The sequence below is a fragment of the Suricata suricatta genome, chromosome 11, assembly GCF_006229205.1.
Source record: "Suricata suricatta isolate VVHF042 chromosome 11, meerkat_22Aug2017_6uvM2_HiC, whole genome shotgun sequence".
NCBI classification, from domain to species: Eukaryota; Metazoa; Chordata; class Mammalia; order Carnivora; family Herpestidae; genus Suricata; species Suricata suricatta.
The window spans coordinates 59,503,079-59,518,070 of record NC_043710.1 but is presented as its reverse complement, the minus strand read 5'-3'; the positions used below and the strand labels follow the sequence as shown (position 1 = coordinate 59,518,070).

Below are 14,992 nucleotides of genomic sequence, written 5' to 3'. Positions count from 1 at the left end.
GAAGGAGGGCACTTACTAGGAAGAGCACTGGGTGTTTCATGTAAGTGATGAACCTCTAAATTCTATTCCTGAAATCATTATCACACTGTATGTTAACTAACTTGGATTTAAATTAAAAAAAATAATAAAAATAGATAAACAAATTAATAAAATAAAAATAAAAATTCCGGTAGATGTTAAATGATGGTGACATTAAAGAAAGACGCACTAAACATCTATTTACAAGTCTACTAGAAATAACAATTAATTATAAATGGTATAGTTCTAAAAGTTAACATAAGAAATACTTTCTCTCTGTAAACTATCCGCTTATCCGTACTTATGTTTGAAAACAGACATACCACTAAAAGTGCACTACAAGTATCTTTCAGACCAGCCAAGCCATGACACTTTGCTAGAAAGTTTTGCTGCTAAATGTGCTACATATGCTTTTCTGCTTTCCTTGCTGCTTCCCCCTCTTTTTTTAATATTTGTTTATTTTGAGAGAGAGTGAGTAGAGGATGCCAGTTGGGGAGGGACAGGGAGACAGAGAGAGAGAGTCCCAAGCAGGCTTCATGCTGTCAGCATAGAGCCCGATGCAGGGCTCGAACCCATGAACCATGAGATCATGACCTGAGCAGAAAACAATAATCCCTTAACCTTGCTTTTTTTTTTTTTGCTTTTTTTTTCTTCTCTTCTTAATCAGACTTTGACTCTTTGGATTTCTGCTGGCTAACTCCCTCTGCTCACACTTGTCATCACTCTTGGTTAACAAGCATTTATGGAACAATTACTTGTCTCTGGCAGTGTGCTAGGTGTTTAGTATACTAGGATGTGTAAACTCATTCTCCCCTCAAAGAACTCAGTGATTATTTGGCCTTCTCTTCTCTTGGTCTTCCCCCAACTGTGTTTTCATTACAGGTAATGCATTGTAACCACCTACATTCTTCCTGGTATTTGGCTTTGTTCCATACTTTGTTCTTGTTTTTTTAATTTTTTATTGGTGCTGATCAAAGGAATCCATGCCACCATAGGACAAAAGATAAAATGTTTATGTGATAAAGAATACAAAGAAAATGGGGCACCTGGCTGGCTCATTCAGTAGAGCATACAGCTCTTGATCTCAGGGTCCTGAGTTCAAGTCCCACATTGGGTGTAGAGCTTACTTTAACAACAACAATAATAAATGAAGTTTGCTTGTGTCAAAAAAAGATATTAAAAAAAAGAATACACAGGGAATAAAACCCATATACCATGTGAGTACCTGCTAATAGCACCTCAGAGTCCTACTTTAAAAAATATATATTATTTAAAATGTATTTGGGGGTTTGTTTTTTGTTTTTTGGCATGTGTTTCTCCACCTTCCTTCCTTCCTTCCTTCCTTCCTTCCTTCCTTCCTTCCTTCCTTCCTTCCTTTCTTCCTCTCTCTCTTTTTTTCTTTGAGTGGGGCAAGAGGCAGAGAGAGAGAGAGAGACAGAATCCCAAGCAGGTTCCATACTCAGCGCTGAGCCCAGTGTGGGGCTCAATCCCATTACCTTGGGATCATGACCTGAGCTGAAATCAAGAGTCAGACACTCAACTGAGCCACCCTCTTTTAATATCAGCAATATAGAGTTCAGTTAAACATAATTTTCATTCATGGTACACTGTCATTATTGGTCTTCCCAAGGTACTCATGTCATATTACTGTGCAACAAAACCATTTATTCTTTCCTGTGAGTCTACAGGGCATTTGGGTGAAAGTGATCTCAGTTGAACTTGGTTAGCTGATAGTTTGCCTGGAAACTGACCAATCTAGGATGACCTCACACGTCTCTCAGAGTTCTCCATTATGCTAATCAGGGCCAGAAAAAAATGTGGAAATGCACAGCCACTATATTTGTCAATTTTTTGCTACCATACCATTAGTCAAAATGAGTCACATGGTCAAACTCAGAATTGTTGTGTAATATCCTAAGTGGTGCTGATACAGAAAGGTGTGAAAACTTGAAGCCATTAATGCAGGTAATCTAATCTACTGTGTAGTGTTTGCAGTCAAGCGCTTGGTGGCTGCCTTAGAGCTACTATTGGTCAGTAGTATGGAAGACAAGCCAGAAACTAGAGATCATCGAGCCCCTCAGTGTATATGTGTCACTGTGGCAGATTGCCACAGTCTTCTGAGAATCATGACTTCAGTTTTATTTTCTCCCCTCAAATCTTTTGCATTTTCCTCTCCAACAGTAGATGGCCAACTATCACCTGGAACCAAGCAGGAAAGGGAATTTGAGGAAACGTAGTCCTTGGTTTGGATGGGGACAATAATGCCAAGCTGACAAAACACAATTCAACATAGTCCCTTTCTTGTTTTATTTTTTCCTCTTTATTCGAATCACCTTTCCATTCTTTTTTCTTCTCTTTTGGAGGTATTAACTTTAATATGGTTGATATATTATCTTTTATTGTGTATATAGCCTCATAAGATGTGAGTGATCTTGTGTATGTGCCTTTGGTTTACATTAATGATAAAGTACCATGTATCTTGTTCTGTTTCCTACTTCTTCCCATTTAGCTCTGTTGAAATTCTGTCCCTGTAGGTACATTTATTTCTTGCTTCTCATTGGTCCAAAATATTCAGTGGTATTTTTCTGCTACATTTTACTACTTACTCTTCTAGTTAAGGACTCTGGTTGTTTCCAGTTCTAAGTTAAACCCAGAAAAAAAATACTGCATAAATGGTTTTCACTGTATTCCCTAATGGACTTGTATGAAAACTTCTCTGGAATATATATCCAGAAATACACTGCGTGTGGCCTTCTCTGTCTCAGAGCTAGTGCAGCTTGTGGAATCCTTCTCCTGCTTCAGATCTCTGACTTCCTCTTCTGCAACCAGCTGTAGAAAATTCTGCTTTTTAGAGAGCTCACATGGTTAGGTCAGGAATACCCAGAAAATCTCCACATCTTGAGGCCATCTGACTTGGAACTTTATTTTATTTTTGTATTTTTGGGATTTTTTAATAAACTCTAAGGCAAGATGAATAAGAATTATCTCACTTTATTTTTTTTTAATTTTTTGCTCATTTCTTTATTTTTTTTCATCATGGTAAGTGTATTCTTTAATACCCATTCCCTATTTCACCCATCCTCCCCCCCCACTCCCCTGGGTGGCCATCAGTTTGTTCTCTATGGCTCTTTTCTCTATAGTTCTCTTTTTTTCCTTTTCTTTGCTCATTTGTTTTGTTTCTTAAATTCTGCTAATGAGTAAAATCATATGATATTTGTCTTTTTCTGTCTGACTTATTTCACTTAGCATTATACTCTGTATGTCTATCTATGTTGGGCAGATAGCAAGATTTCATTCTTTTTAATGGCTAAATAATATTCCACTGTTATAATAAATAATTCCATCGCATATGTATGCATATCACATCTTCTCTATCCATTCATCTATCAGTGGACACCTGGGCTGCTTCCATAGTTTGGCTGTTGTAAATAATGCTGCGGTAAACATAGGGGTTCACGTATCCCTTTGAATTCATGATTTTGTATTTTGGGGATAAACACCCAGCAGTGCAATTACTGGATCATAGGGTAGGTCTATTTTTAATTTTTTGAGGAGCCTCCGTATAATTTTCCAGAGTAGCTGCACCAGTTTGCATTCCCACCAACAGTGCAAGAGAGGGTTTCCTCTTTGTCCACATCCTTGCCAATACCTGTTGTATCTTGTGTTTTTTATTTTAGCCATTCTGACACATATGAGGTGATACCTCATTATTGTTTTGATTTGCATTTCCCTGATGATAAGTGATGATGAACATCTTTTCATGTGTCTGTTGGCTCTCTAGTTGTCTTCTTTGGAGAAATGTCTGTTCATGTGTTCTGCCCATTTTTTAATTGGAGTACAATTTGGTTTTTGTGTGTTGAGTTTTCCTTTATATATTTTGGATACTAACCTTTTGTCAGAAATGTTATTGCAAATATTTTCTCTCATTCAGTAGGTTCCTTTTAGTTTTGTTTTTCCTTCACTGTGCTTTTTATCTTGATGTAGTCCTATTTTTGCTTTTATTTCGTTTGCCTCAGGAGACATATCTAGGAAAATCTTGCCATGGCAGATGTCAGAGAAATTACTGCCTGTGCTCTCTGATTGGAAATTTAATTGCAAAATCCCTTCTTGGCAGTTCCTGCTTTAGTGGTTGATGGAATTAACCACAGACTGAGAATCTTAGGGTGCATCTTAGAAATCTGCCTATCATACCCTGAGTCTATACCTACACTTGACATTAAACAACTTTCTAATCTTTGTCAGTCTTGTAAATGTAATGAATTTTTCTTAAAATGCCTAATTTTCATTTGCATTTCTTTAATTTGTAATGAATTTGAGGGTTTCCTCATTCATCTTAGTCATTTGAATTTTCCTTTTTGTAAATCTCTTTTCATATCCCTTGCCCAGTTGGGAAGCAGCTCATTTTCTTGTTTTCTTGGCAGGAAGTCCTTATATATCCTGTCTGTTAATCATTTGTCAATTTTAGATGCTGAAAATATTTTATTCTCTTTTTAAAATATTTTATTGTTAAATAATCTCTACACCTAAGATGGGGCTCAAACTCTCAACCCTGAGATCAAGAGTCTCATTATCTATTGACTGAGCAAGCCAGGTGCCCTGAAAATATTTTCTTCTTAATCTGCATTCTTCTTCTGACTTTGCCTATATACTTTCTTTATTAAATAAGAATCCATAATGCTAATGTCAAATTTGTTGGGGCTCCCGCGTGGCTCAGTCAAATGGCTAAGTGTCCCACATCGGCCCAGGTCATGATTTCACTCATGGTGTGTAAGTTCGAGCCCAGCATTGGGCTCTCTGCTGTCAGTGCAGATACTGCTTCGGATTCTCTGCCAACCTTACTCTCTGCTTCTCTCTTTCAAAAAAACTTTTTTTTTTAAAAATTAAAAAAAATTGTTCATATATCACTTTATCATTTGGATTTGGTGGCTCCTATTAAAGAAGTCCTACCCACTGGCAAAGTCACAAAATTGGGTACATAATTGGTATATTTTATTCTCCAGTACTACCAAGTATGTAAGAAAGATTACAGATGTTAAATTTGCAGTGCTACGTTAGTAGTTTTTGACCCTGTCAGATCCAGTAGTTACTTGTTTATATGTACTTTTTAAAAAATTGACATGAGAGGCTCCTCGGTGTCTCAGTCGGTTAAGCATCCGATTTCAGCTCAGGTCATAATCTCGGGGTTCATGGGTTCAAGCCCCGCGTTGGGCTCTGTGCTGACAGCTAGCTCAGAGCCTGGAGCCTGCTTCCAATTCTGTGTGTCCCTCTCTCTCTGACCCTCCCCTGCTCACGCTCTCTCTGACTCTCAAAAAAAATAAAAAAACATTAAAAAAATTTTTAAAAATTGACATGAAATTTATATGACATATAATTAACTATTTTAAAGGGTACATTTTGTGGCATTTAATGCATTTATCATGTTGTACAACCACCATCTGTATCATGTTCCAAAACATTTTTATTACCCTAGAAGAAATCTCCTGCTCTATTCCCATTTCTCCTTCCCCCTCCAGAGCCCTGGCTCTCAACAGTCTCTTTTAGACATTTCTTTATAAATGGGATCATGTTAATATATGGCCTTCTATGTCTTTTACTTAGCATAACTTGTTCAAGGTTAGCTATGTTTTAATGTGTAGATAAGCATTTCATTTCATCTTATGGCTGAATATTATTCCATTGATTGCATACGTTAATTTTGTTTATTCATTATCTGTTAATGGACATTTGAATTATTTCCACCTTTGGCTACAGCATGTAGTGCTATTATGAACATTAAGGTACATGTATGTATTTGAGTACCTGGCTTTTTTTTTTTAATGTTTTTATTTGTTTTTGAGATAGAGAAAAGCAGGTGAGTGCCAGCAGGGGAGGGACAGAAAGAGAGGGAGACACAGAATCTGAAGCGGGCTCCAGGCTCCAAGCTGTCAGTGTAGAGCCTGACACAGGGCTCCAGCCCATGAACCATGAAATGATGACCTGAACTGAAACCAAGAATCAAGAATCAGACACTTAACTGAGTCGCCCAGGTGTTCTGAGTTACCTGGCTTTAATTCTTTTACATGTATACCTAGGAGTAAAATTGGAGGATGTATAGTAATTCTTTATCTTTTTAAGGAACCGCCAAGCTGTTTTCCTAAGCAACCACAACGTTTAACATTACGGTTTCACTCCATTATGGCCAAAGAAAAGAACTTGCATGATTTTAGTCTTTTTTAGTTTATGTCTTAGGATATGGTCTGTCCCCAACAATAGTCCATGTGTACTTGAGACAAAAGTGCAGTCTGCTGTCGTTGTGTGGAGTCTGTCACTTTTAAGTTTCCTCTCTTAATTCAGCTTGTGTTTGGTTGCTATAAACCTTTGACTGTTTTCCAGAGTTCCCACAGTTGATTCTGACAGTTTTTACTCATTATTTTTAGTTCTTCTGTGGAGGGACACTCCTTCAGAGGTACCCATCCTACCATGATTGCCAATATCACTCTCAGTAATTCCTTTTTAAAATGTTTCATAATGTCGCTTTAACATTTTGAAGTAAAATGTATATGTAATATAACTTAATTTATATAGGAGTTTTAAAAAAATCAATGTAATGCATACTCTAATGTATAGGAGAAATAAAAGGAAATAATTTTTAAATTTCTTTTAAATGAATTTGTTTGTAAGTACATATGATATTGGAAGGTATAAAGAAGTAGTGAAATGTACCTTTTGTACAAATGCTAGTAAGTGAAAAACTAAAATGTAATCATAAAAACTAGACTTTTATATGTATATGAAATGAAAGAAATCACATTAGGAGAAGTTGAGATAAAACACCAATACAAGTTATAGACTAAAGAGGTAAAAGAAAGGACAAAATATAATATTCTTATAAATGTGCTGGGCCTTATTTGAATCATAATTACTTTGTTAAAAATGAGGAAATGTATATTTTTTATTTTGAAATCCTAACACGTCAGGGCAAATATATTAGTATTGAGTCTGTAAGTCCTTGGAAACAACATCCTTTCAGTGAATATGAGATTCACTGAATCCCAGTGAATATGGATTTTTAAAAAGCAGTGATAGGCAGTGCCTGGGTGGCTCACTTGGTTAAGTGTCCAATTTTTTATTTCAGCACAGGTCATGATCTCACAGTTCATGGTTGGGCTCCATGCTGACAGAACAGAGTCTGCTTAGGATTCTCTCTCTCCATCTCTCTGTCTGCCCTTCCCCCCCCCCAATAAATAAATATTAAAAAAGAAAAAAAGCAGTGATAGGACATTTAGGAACAGTTTTAAAGTAAGTCTGGAAAATAACAGGCAATTACAAAATTAATGAATGGTTTTAATTGGTCATTTTTACACTAGATTTCTCACTCATACACATATATGCCTATATATGGTACACAATATTTTTAGAACCAGTGGAATTTAATAAGATGCCTTCATTTCTTTCCCCTTCCTTCCTTCCTTCCTTCCATCCGTCCGTCCATCCATCCTTTCTTGTAGGCTTCCTGCACAGCACAGAGCCCAGTGCTGAGCTCGAACTCATGACCATTAGATCAAGACCAGAGTCGAGATGAAGAGTTGGATAAATAAGCCACCCAGGCACCCTGAGAGGCCTTTGTTTCATGTGTTTCTGTAATTCAGAATTTGATACTAAGCCTTTTAAAAGGCGTCTCACATTCTCGATTGCATATTTAAAATGGGCTTTTTTTCAGGTGCTTGGGTGGCTCAGTTAGGTGATCCCATAGTTGTAAGGTCAAGCCCACTTGGTGTGGAGCCAGCTTGGGATTCTCTCTCTTCCACTCTCTTTCTGCCCCTTCTCTGCTTGTGTACTCTCTGTCTCTCAAAATATAAATAAATAAACTTAAAATAAAATAGGCTTTGTTGCTTTTATAGTAACTGCACTGTTACACTAAAAGTTATACTGTTACTTTCGAACAAATGAGCAATTTGAGGTACAAGGATAAGTAAATTAATTTTCTTCAAAAAATTGAGTATAATATTCATATCTGGATCCAGAAACTTTCTTAAATTTATACTATTTAAGTTATGTTTGACCTGCAGATAATTTTTAGCATGTTATAAATGTTGCCTGGCTTGTTTCCTACCTGTTTCAAATAGAATGAACATGCTATTTTGTAAATTTTGAAAGATCTTTAAATCTAACTGCTCCAAATATCTTTTAAATGTTTTTTAAGTTTATTTATTTATTTTGAGAGAGAGCACAAATTGGGAGTGGGGCAGAGCAGAGAAAGAGGGGGGAGAGAGGGAGAGAGCGAGAGGGAGGGAGGGAGGGAGAGAGAGAGAGAGAGAGAGAGAGAGAGAGATAGAGAGAGAGAGAGAAAGAATCCCAAGCAGGCTCAGCCCTTTCCGCTCAGATTCCGACGTGGGGCTCGGATCCATGAAACATAAGATCGTGACCTGAACCTAAACCAAGAGTCAGAGAGGCTTAATGGACTGAGCCACCCAGGTGCCCTAGTTGCTTCCAATATGTTTTAAAGATAGGGCTCTGCCCCTCTTACCTCTGAGTTGTGGTGGAAATTAAATGAAATAATGTATATAAAACTTTATAATGTGTTTACAAAAATCTGCATTAAAAACATTATTATTAAAAATTCAGTAATAGGACAACACATGTTCTAGAGGCTGTTCCCTTGAGAAAATAAAATCTCAAACACATGTCAGAATTGTAAGATATGATATAATTTTTCACATTTAAAATTTTTAATTCATAATCTCTTACTTTAGCTGTCTCATTCAAAATTTTTATGCAGAAATGTATTTTGTGACAAAAGTACTTTGTCCTTTGGTTGTTGTATATTTTGAAAATACAAAGCGAACTTCCTTGACCTTAGCACTTGCCAAGTAGGCATTTTCTCTTTTTGGAGTATACTGAGAACTGCGTTTATTTTCAAGAAAATGACCTGTCCTCACGTATGTTTAATTGCATTGTAATTTTTAGTTGTGTCATGTATGTGGAAGTGAAAAGTAGAACAAAACATCTCATAGCTTTTTGTGGCTCATGTTTTTCATTTGCAGCCTTCAAGTAAAATTAAGGTGCCTGAGGAGAATTTCTTCAATGTTCCTGCTTTCTTAACTGTTTCGGGACAACTTCACCTAGAAGTGATGTCAGGGTACAGAATTTTCTTTTCTCTTTTGCTTTAATGGACTACTGATTATGGGTTGGGTAAGGATGAAAGAATGCTTTTCTTCCCAATGCTAAAACCTGAAAATTGTTAGTATTTACAATTAATCCTCTTGAATTCACCAAAGTACATTTAGATTTGACAATCACCAGGTTTCTTCCAAAAATACATTAGTCTAGACTTTTGGTTTTAGTGAAAAATACAATACTGGAAAGATGAAGTTTTGGGGTTTTTTTTTTTTTTTTTTTTTGCATAAATCTCAAAATTGTACTAACTCATGTTTATGAAACTAAAGGCAGTTTTAATTTACATCTGAGGCAGGTATTAGCCTCTTTCATTAAAAAGAAGAAGAAGGAGAAGGAGAAGGAGAAGGAGAAGGAGTAGTAGTAACTGGAAGAAATGAAAGAAAAGATTTTTTTAAAGTAATTGGCTTAAATGTAGAAAATTAACCCACAGAACCATCAGGAGCAACATGTGACAAATCAGAAATTCTTGGAAGTTAGATCACCTGGTCTTGAAAATAACATATACTTTACTTAGATTCCTTTTTCTGAGACATAACTCTAATAACCAGATAATTAATATTATCAGATACCATGCAAAAAACCTATTATTGTAATAGCCCTGTGAGAAGGTAGGATGCAGAGCTGTGTGTGGAAAAGGTCATGTTAGGCATGTCATGGAGAATTCCTTATGCTTTTCAAAGCATAATTTTAAAAAACTAAAATCACACCACATACATATATAAATTGAACACGTATCAAATATTTTATTCAATTCATTAATTACTGAAGGAACAAGTAGAGGAGTAAGACTAGTTCAGAGAGCATTTGAAGAGCTGTGTATTCATAGGCAACTTAATAAAGGAGTTTTAGAATAAGATTGCTAGGTTAGTTACAAACTGTTAATGTCCTATAGACCAGTAAACCTTCATCTTTGGAATTTTTACTTCTACCTGACAAATGATTTGCAGCTCTACTAGACAAAAGTCTAGCTAACATGTAAATTTAAGTAATCTGGGATATTTAATTCAATAGTAAATAGACTAATAGAGCAAAGTAATTCTGATAAGTAATTAAATAATGTTTAAATGGATCTGTGTCCCTGTGGTCCATTGAAAGGATACTTTGTCTACCTTTTGGCCTTATATCCAAGTTTTGGATTATCTTTCTTGACTTCTTGGTTTTCTTTTTTTTTTTTTTTTTTAATCTGTTAAGCTAATGGCAAAGTACTTTCCCCTCAGAAATGTCATAATATGTGAAAGGTAAATTTATACCTTTTATACCAAGTGTTTGCCATTATAATACCACTAGTGGATTAAATATGTTCCCTCTTTCTCAGTAATGTGCAGTGAACCATAGAACAGTGTACAGTGAAACTTGACAGAAGATTAAATTGGCAGAATATGAGGTTCAGTATTTTTTAATGTTTTGAAGTATTTCTAATAATGTCAGTCAAATGGATCTAGTTGAATATGCATAGTTCTAGGACTATTAATATGCATACCTCCTGTTTTAGTTTAATGCCTGATTTAATCTCCAATGAGAAACTGTTACTCTTCCCTCTGCTTTTTCTTTAATTTTATTCAGCAGACTTTCAAATTTTGTTTTGTTTTTGAGAGCGTGTGAGTGGAGGTGGAGGGGGGTGAACACAGAGAGAGAGGAGCAGAGGACCTGAAGCAGGCTCGTTGCCGACAGCAGTGAACCTAATGTGGGGCGTGATGTGGGGCTCACGAACCTGGTTATCCCCTGAGCCAAAGTCAGATGCTTAACTGACTGAGCGGCCCAAGTGCCCCCATTTAGCAGACTTTCAAAGTTGAGTAAATGGTGGTTACACTTAGAAGCTTAACATTTTTCAAAAGGGTATCTACATCGGTTTAGTGGTTTTATGGCTCCATTTTAAGTTTAGTTTTGTGGTTGTTTTTAATAATCTTTCTAATTTTGAGCAAAGTTGAACAGATAGTACAAACTTTTTGTATACCTCTTGGCCAGTTTCCCCCAATTATTATTACTGTGCATTGCATGATACCATAGAGGTGAGGTGATTTTGTCATATCAGGGTTTATGTGGCATCCATGTTAACCTTTATTACTTGACTAAAATAGTGTCTGCTGGGTTTCTCCACTGAAAATACGCTATTTTTCCCTTTCTTTGTTCTTTGGAAGTAATTCGCCATGGCTAACCCATCCTCACTGTAGGGAGGTGGGAGATGGAATTAAGCACCCCCTGTTGGAGGGGAGGGTATTTGGCATTCTTCTGCATGGGACATTTGTTATCTCTTCCCGCTTATTGACTTTTGTACTCACTTATATCAGGAGGGACTCGTATGTTTATTTTATAGGCGCGGTTATACTCTAGTTCTGTTATATATTTTGTTGCTCAAACTGTTTTAGTTTTAGCTATTTCGCAGCTCATTCACAGCAGCTCTTGTCGCCTTTTGACGTGCCCCTATCCTTTTGTTTTTTGACTGCTTCCTTATTCTTTGGTACTATAAGATACTCCATATTAGTTAATTTATTTGTTTTTTATGCACAGTGATCCTACACTGACATTATTAATACTCTTAAGGTTGTAGTTTATATTAGGTTTCACTTTTGGTGGTGTACTTTCTATTGTGTTGGACAAATGTATAATAATGGCATGTATCCACCATTATAGGATCATTTAGAATAGTTTCACTGCCGTAAAAGTCCTTTGTGCCCTTCCTGTTCATCACTCCCTCCCTCTTAATCCCTGGCAACTGATAATCTTTTCACCGACTCCAGAGTTTTGCCTTTTTCAGAATGTCATATAGTTGGAATCATAGAGTAAGTAGCCTTTTCAGATTGGTTTCTTTCACTTAGTGTAATATACGTTCAAAGTTCTTCCGTTTCTTTTCATGCCTTGGTAGCTCATTTCTTTTTAGTGTCAAATAATATTCTATTACCTGGATGTACCATAGTTTATCCATTCACTTGCATAGGAACACCTTGGTTGCTCCCAAGTTTTGGCAGTTATCTTAGGTTTTTTATTTTCCCTACCCAGGCCCTAGAGCCAACCATTTCTTGAGAAGACTTGGTTCCTTTTATTGGAAAATGTTATTCTAGAAACCAAGATTCAGTCACTGGGTATCTTGCTGCTGTAGGGGGATTATTGCTTCTAAGCCCTCAGCAGACAGAGCTGTAAAGATATTTTTTAAATAAGAGAAATCTAAGTGTTTTATACTCTGCCTATAAGTATAATTTGTAAGTGACATATTTATTCTGAGAGAATTAGGAATATACTGAATTGCAAAACCTACATTCAGAAATGTCATGTAATAAAAATTTGAATTTCTTGTCAAAGCCAGAATTGGGAAAACATTCAGCCTAATGTATTTGAAAGAGCTTTTGATTATTACTGTTTTTCTTTTTTTGTTGGTTTGCTTCTGCTTTTGCTTTTTGCTTTTGGTGTTTTGTTAACAGGTGTTTTTTCCTTATTATGCCTTTTTTTGGTAAGCTATGAAGGCAAGCATATTTCAGAATAAAACATGTTTTCCTCTTGAATATTGCTGTTGGAAATATAAATTGGTAGAGCCTCTCTAGAGAAATACCTTTTACTAAGAATTTCATGTCTAGGATTTTTCTTAAGAGAATGATCTTATAACTGTGTAAAGATGTATAAACAAAAATGTTGAAAGCAACTTTATTTATACTAGGGAAAAATTGCTAATAATCTAAATGTCCATTTAAGAAGATTGATTTACCTCTTTATACAAAGAAAATAGTCATCACCATTTACTGTCTTGGGGTAATTCACCTTATTTTTTAATAAATATTCTTAAGCCATCTTCTGAATAATTTGCAGAAGTAAAAATACAGAAATAGTGAAAATCAACTTTATTAGAATTTTAGTAAGAATTTCAGGGCACCTGAATGGCTCAGTCAGTTGAGCGTCAACTTTGACTCGGGTCATGATCTTGCAGTTTGTGGGTTCAAATCCTGCGTCAGGCTCTGTGCTCACAGCTCGGAGCCTGGAATGTGTTTTGGATCTTGTGTCTCTGTCTCTCTCTGCCCCCTCACCTGCTTGCACTCTGTCTCTTTCTTAAAAATAAAATAAACATTAAAAAAAGTTTTAAAAAAAAGAATTTATTTATTTTTTTATGTTTATTTATTTATTTATTTATTTATTTATTTATTTATTTTAAGAGACAGAGCATGAGAGGGGAAGGGGCAGAGAGAGAGAGAGGGAGACACAGAATCTGAAGCAGGTTCCAGGCTCTGAGCTGTCGGCACAGAGCCTGATGCGGGGCTCAAACCCACAAACCATGAGATCATGACCTGAGCCAAAGTCGAACCCTTAACCAATGAGCTACTCAGAATTTAAACATAGCAAACCCAAATTTTTAAAAACTGCTTTATTGATAGATAATTCATTTACCTTAAGATTCATCAATTTAAAGGGTACAACTCAGTGGGTTTTAGTATATTTTCATACTTCAGATATCATCATAATCTAAGAATATTTTTATCACACAAAAAGAAACTTTTTCCCATTAGCATTTACTCTTCATCCTCCCTCCCACTCTAGGCAGCCACTTATGTGTCTGTGCATTTGCCCATTCTGGATATTTCATATAAATGGAATACACAGTGTATCATATTTTGTTCCACTTTGCATAATATTTTCAATGTCCGCATTGCAGTATGGATTTGCATTTCATTTGATTTTATTGCCAAAGAGCATACATTGTATCAATATACCACGGTTGTTTATCCGTTTAGCAGGTAATATGGACGTTTGGGTTGGTTCTACTTTTTGGCTATTATTAGTAATGTCAGTGAATATTTGAGTGTAAGTTTTTGTGTGGCCATTTCTCTTGGTAGGTACTTAGGAATGGAACCTGTGGATCACATGGTAATTTTAACTGTGTAAGGAACTTGTAGGCTGTTTTCCACCATTTTACAGCAATCCCACCAACAGTATATAAAGGTCCCAATTTCTCCACATTCTTGTCAACACTTATTATATGTCTTTTTTATTGTGCCATTTTAGTGAGTGTAAAGAGGCATCTTAGTGTGGTTTTGATTTTCATTTCCCTAATGACTACTGATGTAGAACATCTTTTGGTGAGCCTCTTGGCCATTTGGATATTTTCTGTGGAGATATCCAGACTTAACAGACTTAAATATCTATTTAAGTATTTGGTTCTTTTTTTGTTGTTGTTAGTTTGGTGGTCTTTTATTATTCACTTGTGAGAATTCTTTATATACTCTGGATACAAGTCCCTTATCAGATACATGATTTACAAATATTTCCCCCCATTCTTTGGGTTGTGTTTCATTGTCTTGATGATGGTAGCAAACCTCAGTTTTTATTCTCACCTTTCTAGGTTTTGAAAATACCCCGTATAAGACATGATACTTTGAATATAGCTATTTATCGACTACCATGGCATGAACCAGAAATATGTCTATACCTAATACAGATGCTGTATTTCAAATACTTCTTTAATACACTCTAGCTTATTATTACTTCTGATTCTTGCGCTCACATCATCAAAAAGTAATACTTTTGAAAACTGGACAGCTCATAATTTTTTTTTTGAGAATTTAGAAATTTATTCAAAGGGTAATCCATGTGCCATTGGAGGATTTTATTTTTTTTTCTTTTTTGTAACTTTATTTCTTTATTTTTTTAAGAATATAACACTATTTTTTTAACATATGCAATTATTTTCCATCATTTACAATACAGTAGTTACAATGACACTCCAAATGGATAAGCAAAGTAAAAAATCAGAACCCCAACTTCTATTTCATGTAATTAGACTTATACAGAAATTAGAAGGTTAAGTAACAACTAGTTAATCACCTAATTTCACAGC

At 35.6% G+C, this 14,992-nt stretch overlaps 1 protein-coding gene and 1 long non-coding RNA gene across 4 annotated transcripts in view; one reads left to right on the top strand and one right to left on the bottom strand.

Annotated features, from left to right (window-relative positions):
- NARS2 (asparaginyl-tRNA synthetase 2, mitochondrial) overlaps positions 1–14,992 on the top strand; it is a 131,457-nt gene that overhangs the window by 46,602 nt on the left and 69,863 nt on the right. For all 3 annotated transcript variants that reach the window (XM_029914722.1, XM_029914723.1, XM_029914721.1), the window contains exon 6: positions 9,042–9,136. In XM_029914722.1, the coding sequence (XP_029770582.1) occupies positions 9,042–9,136 (95 nt within the window). The remainder of the gene's footprint in view (positions 1–9,041; positions 9,137–14,992) is intronic.
- LOC115271770 overlaps positions 1–14,992 on the bottom strand; it is a 30,218-nt gene that overhangs the window by 10,198 nt on the left and 5,028 nt on the right. The window lies entirely within an intron of this gene.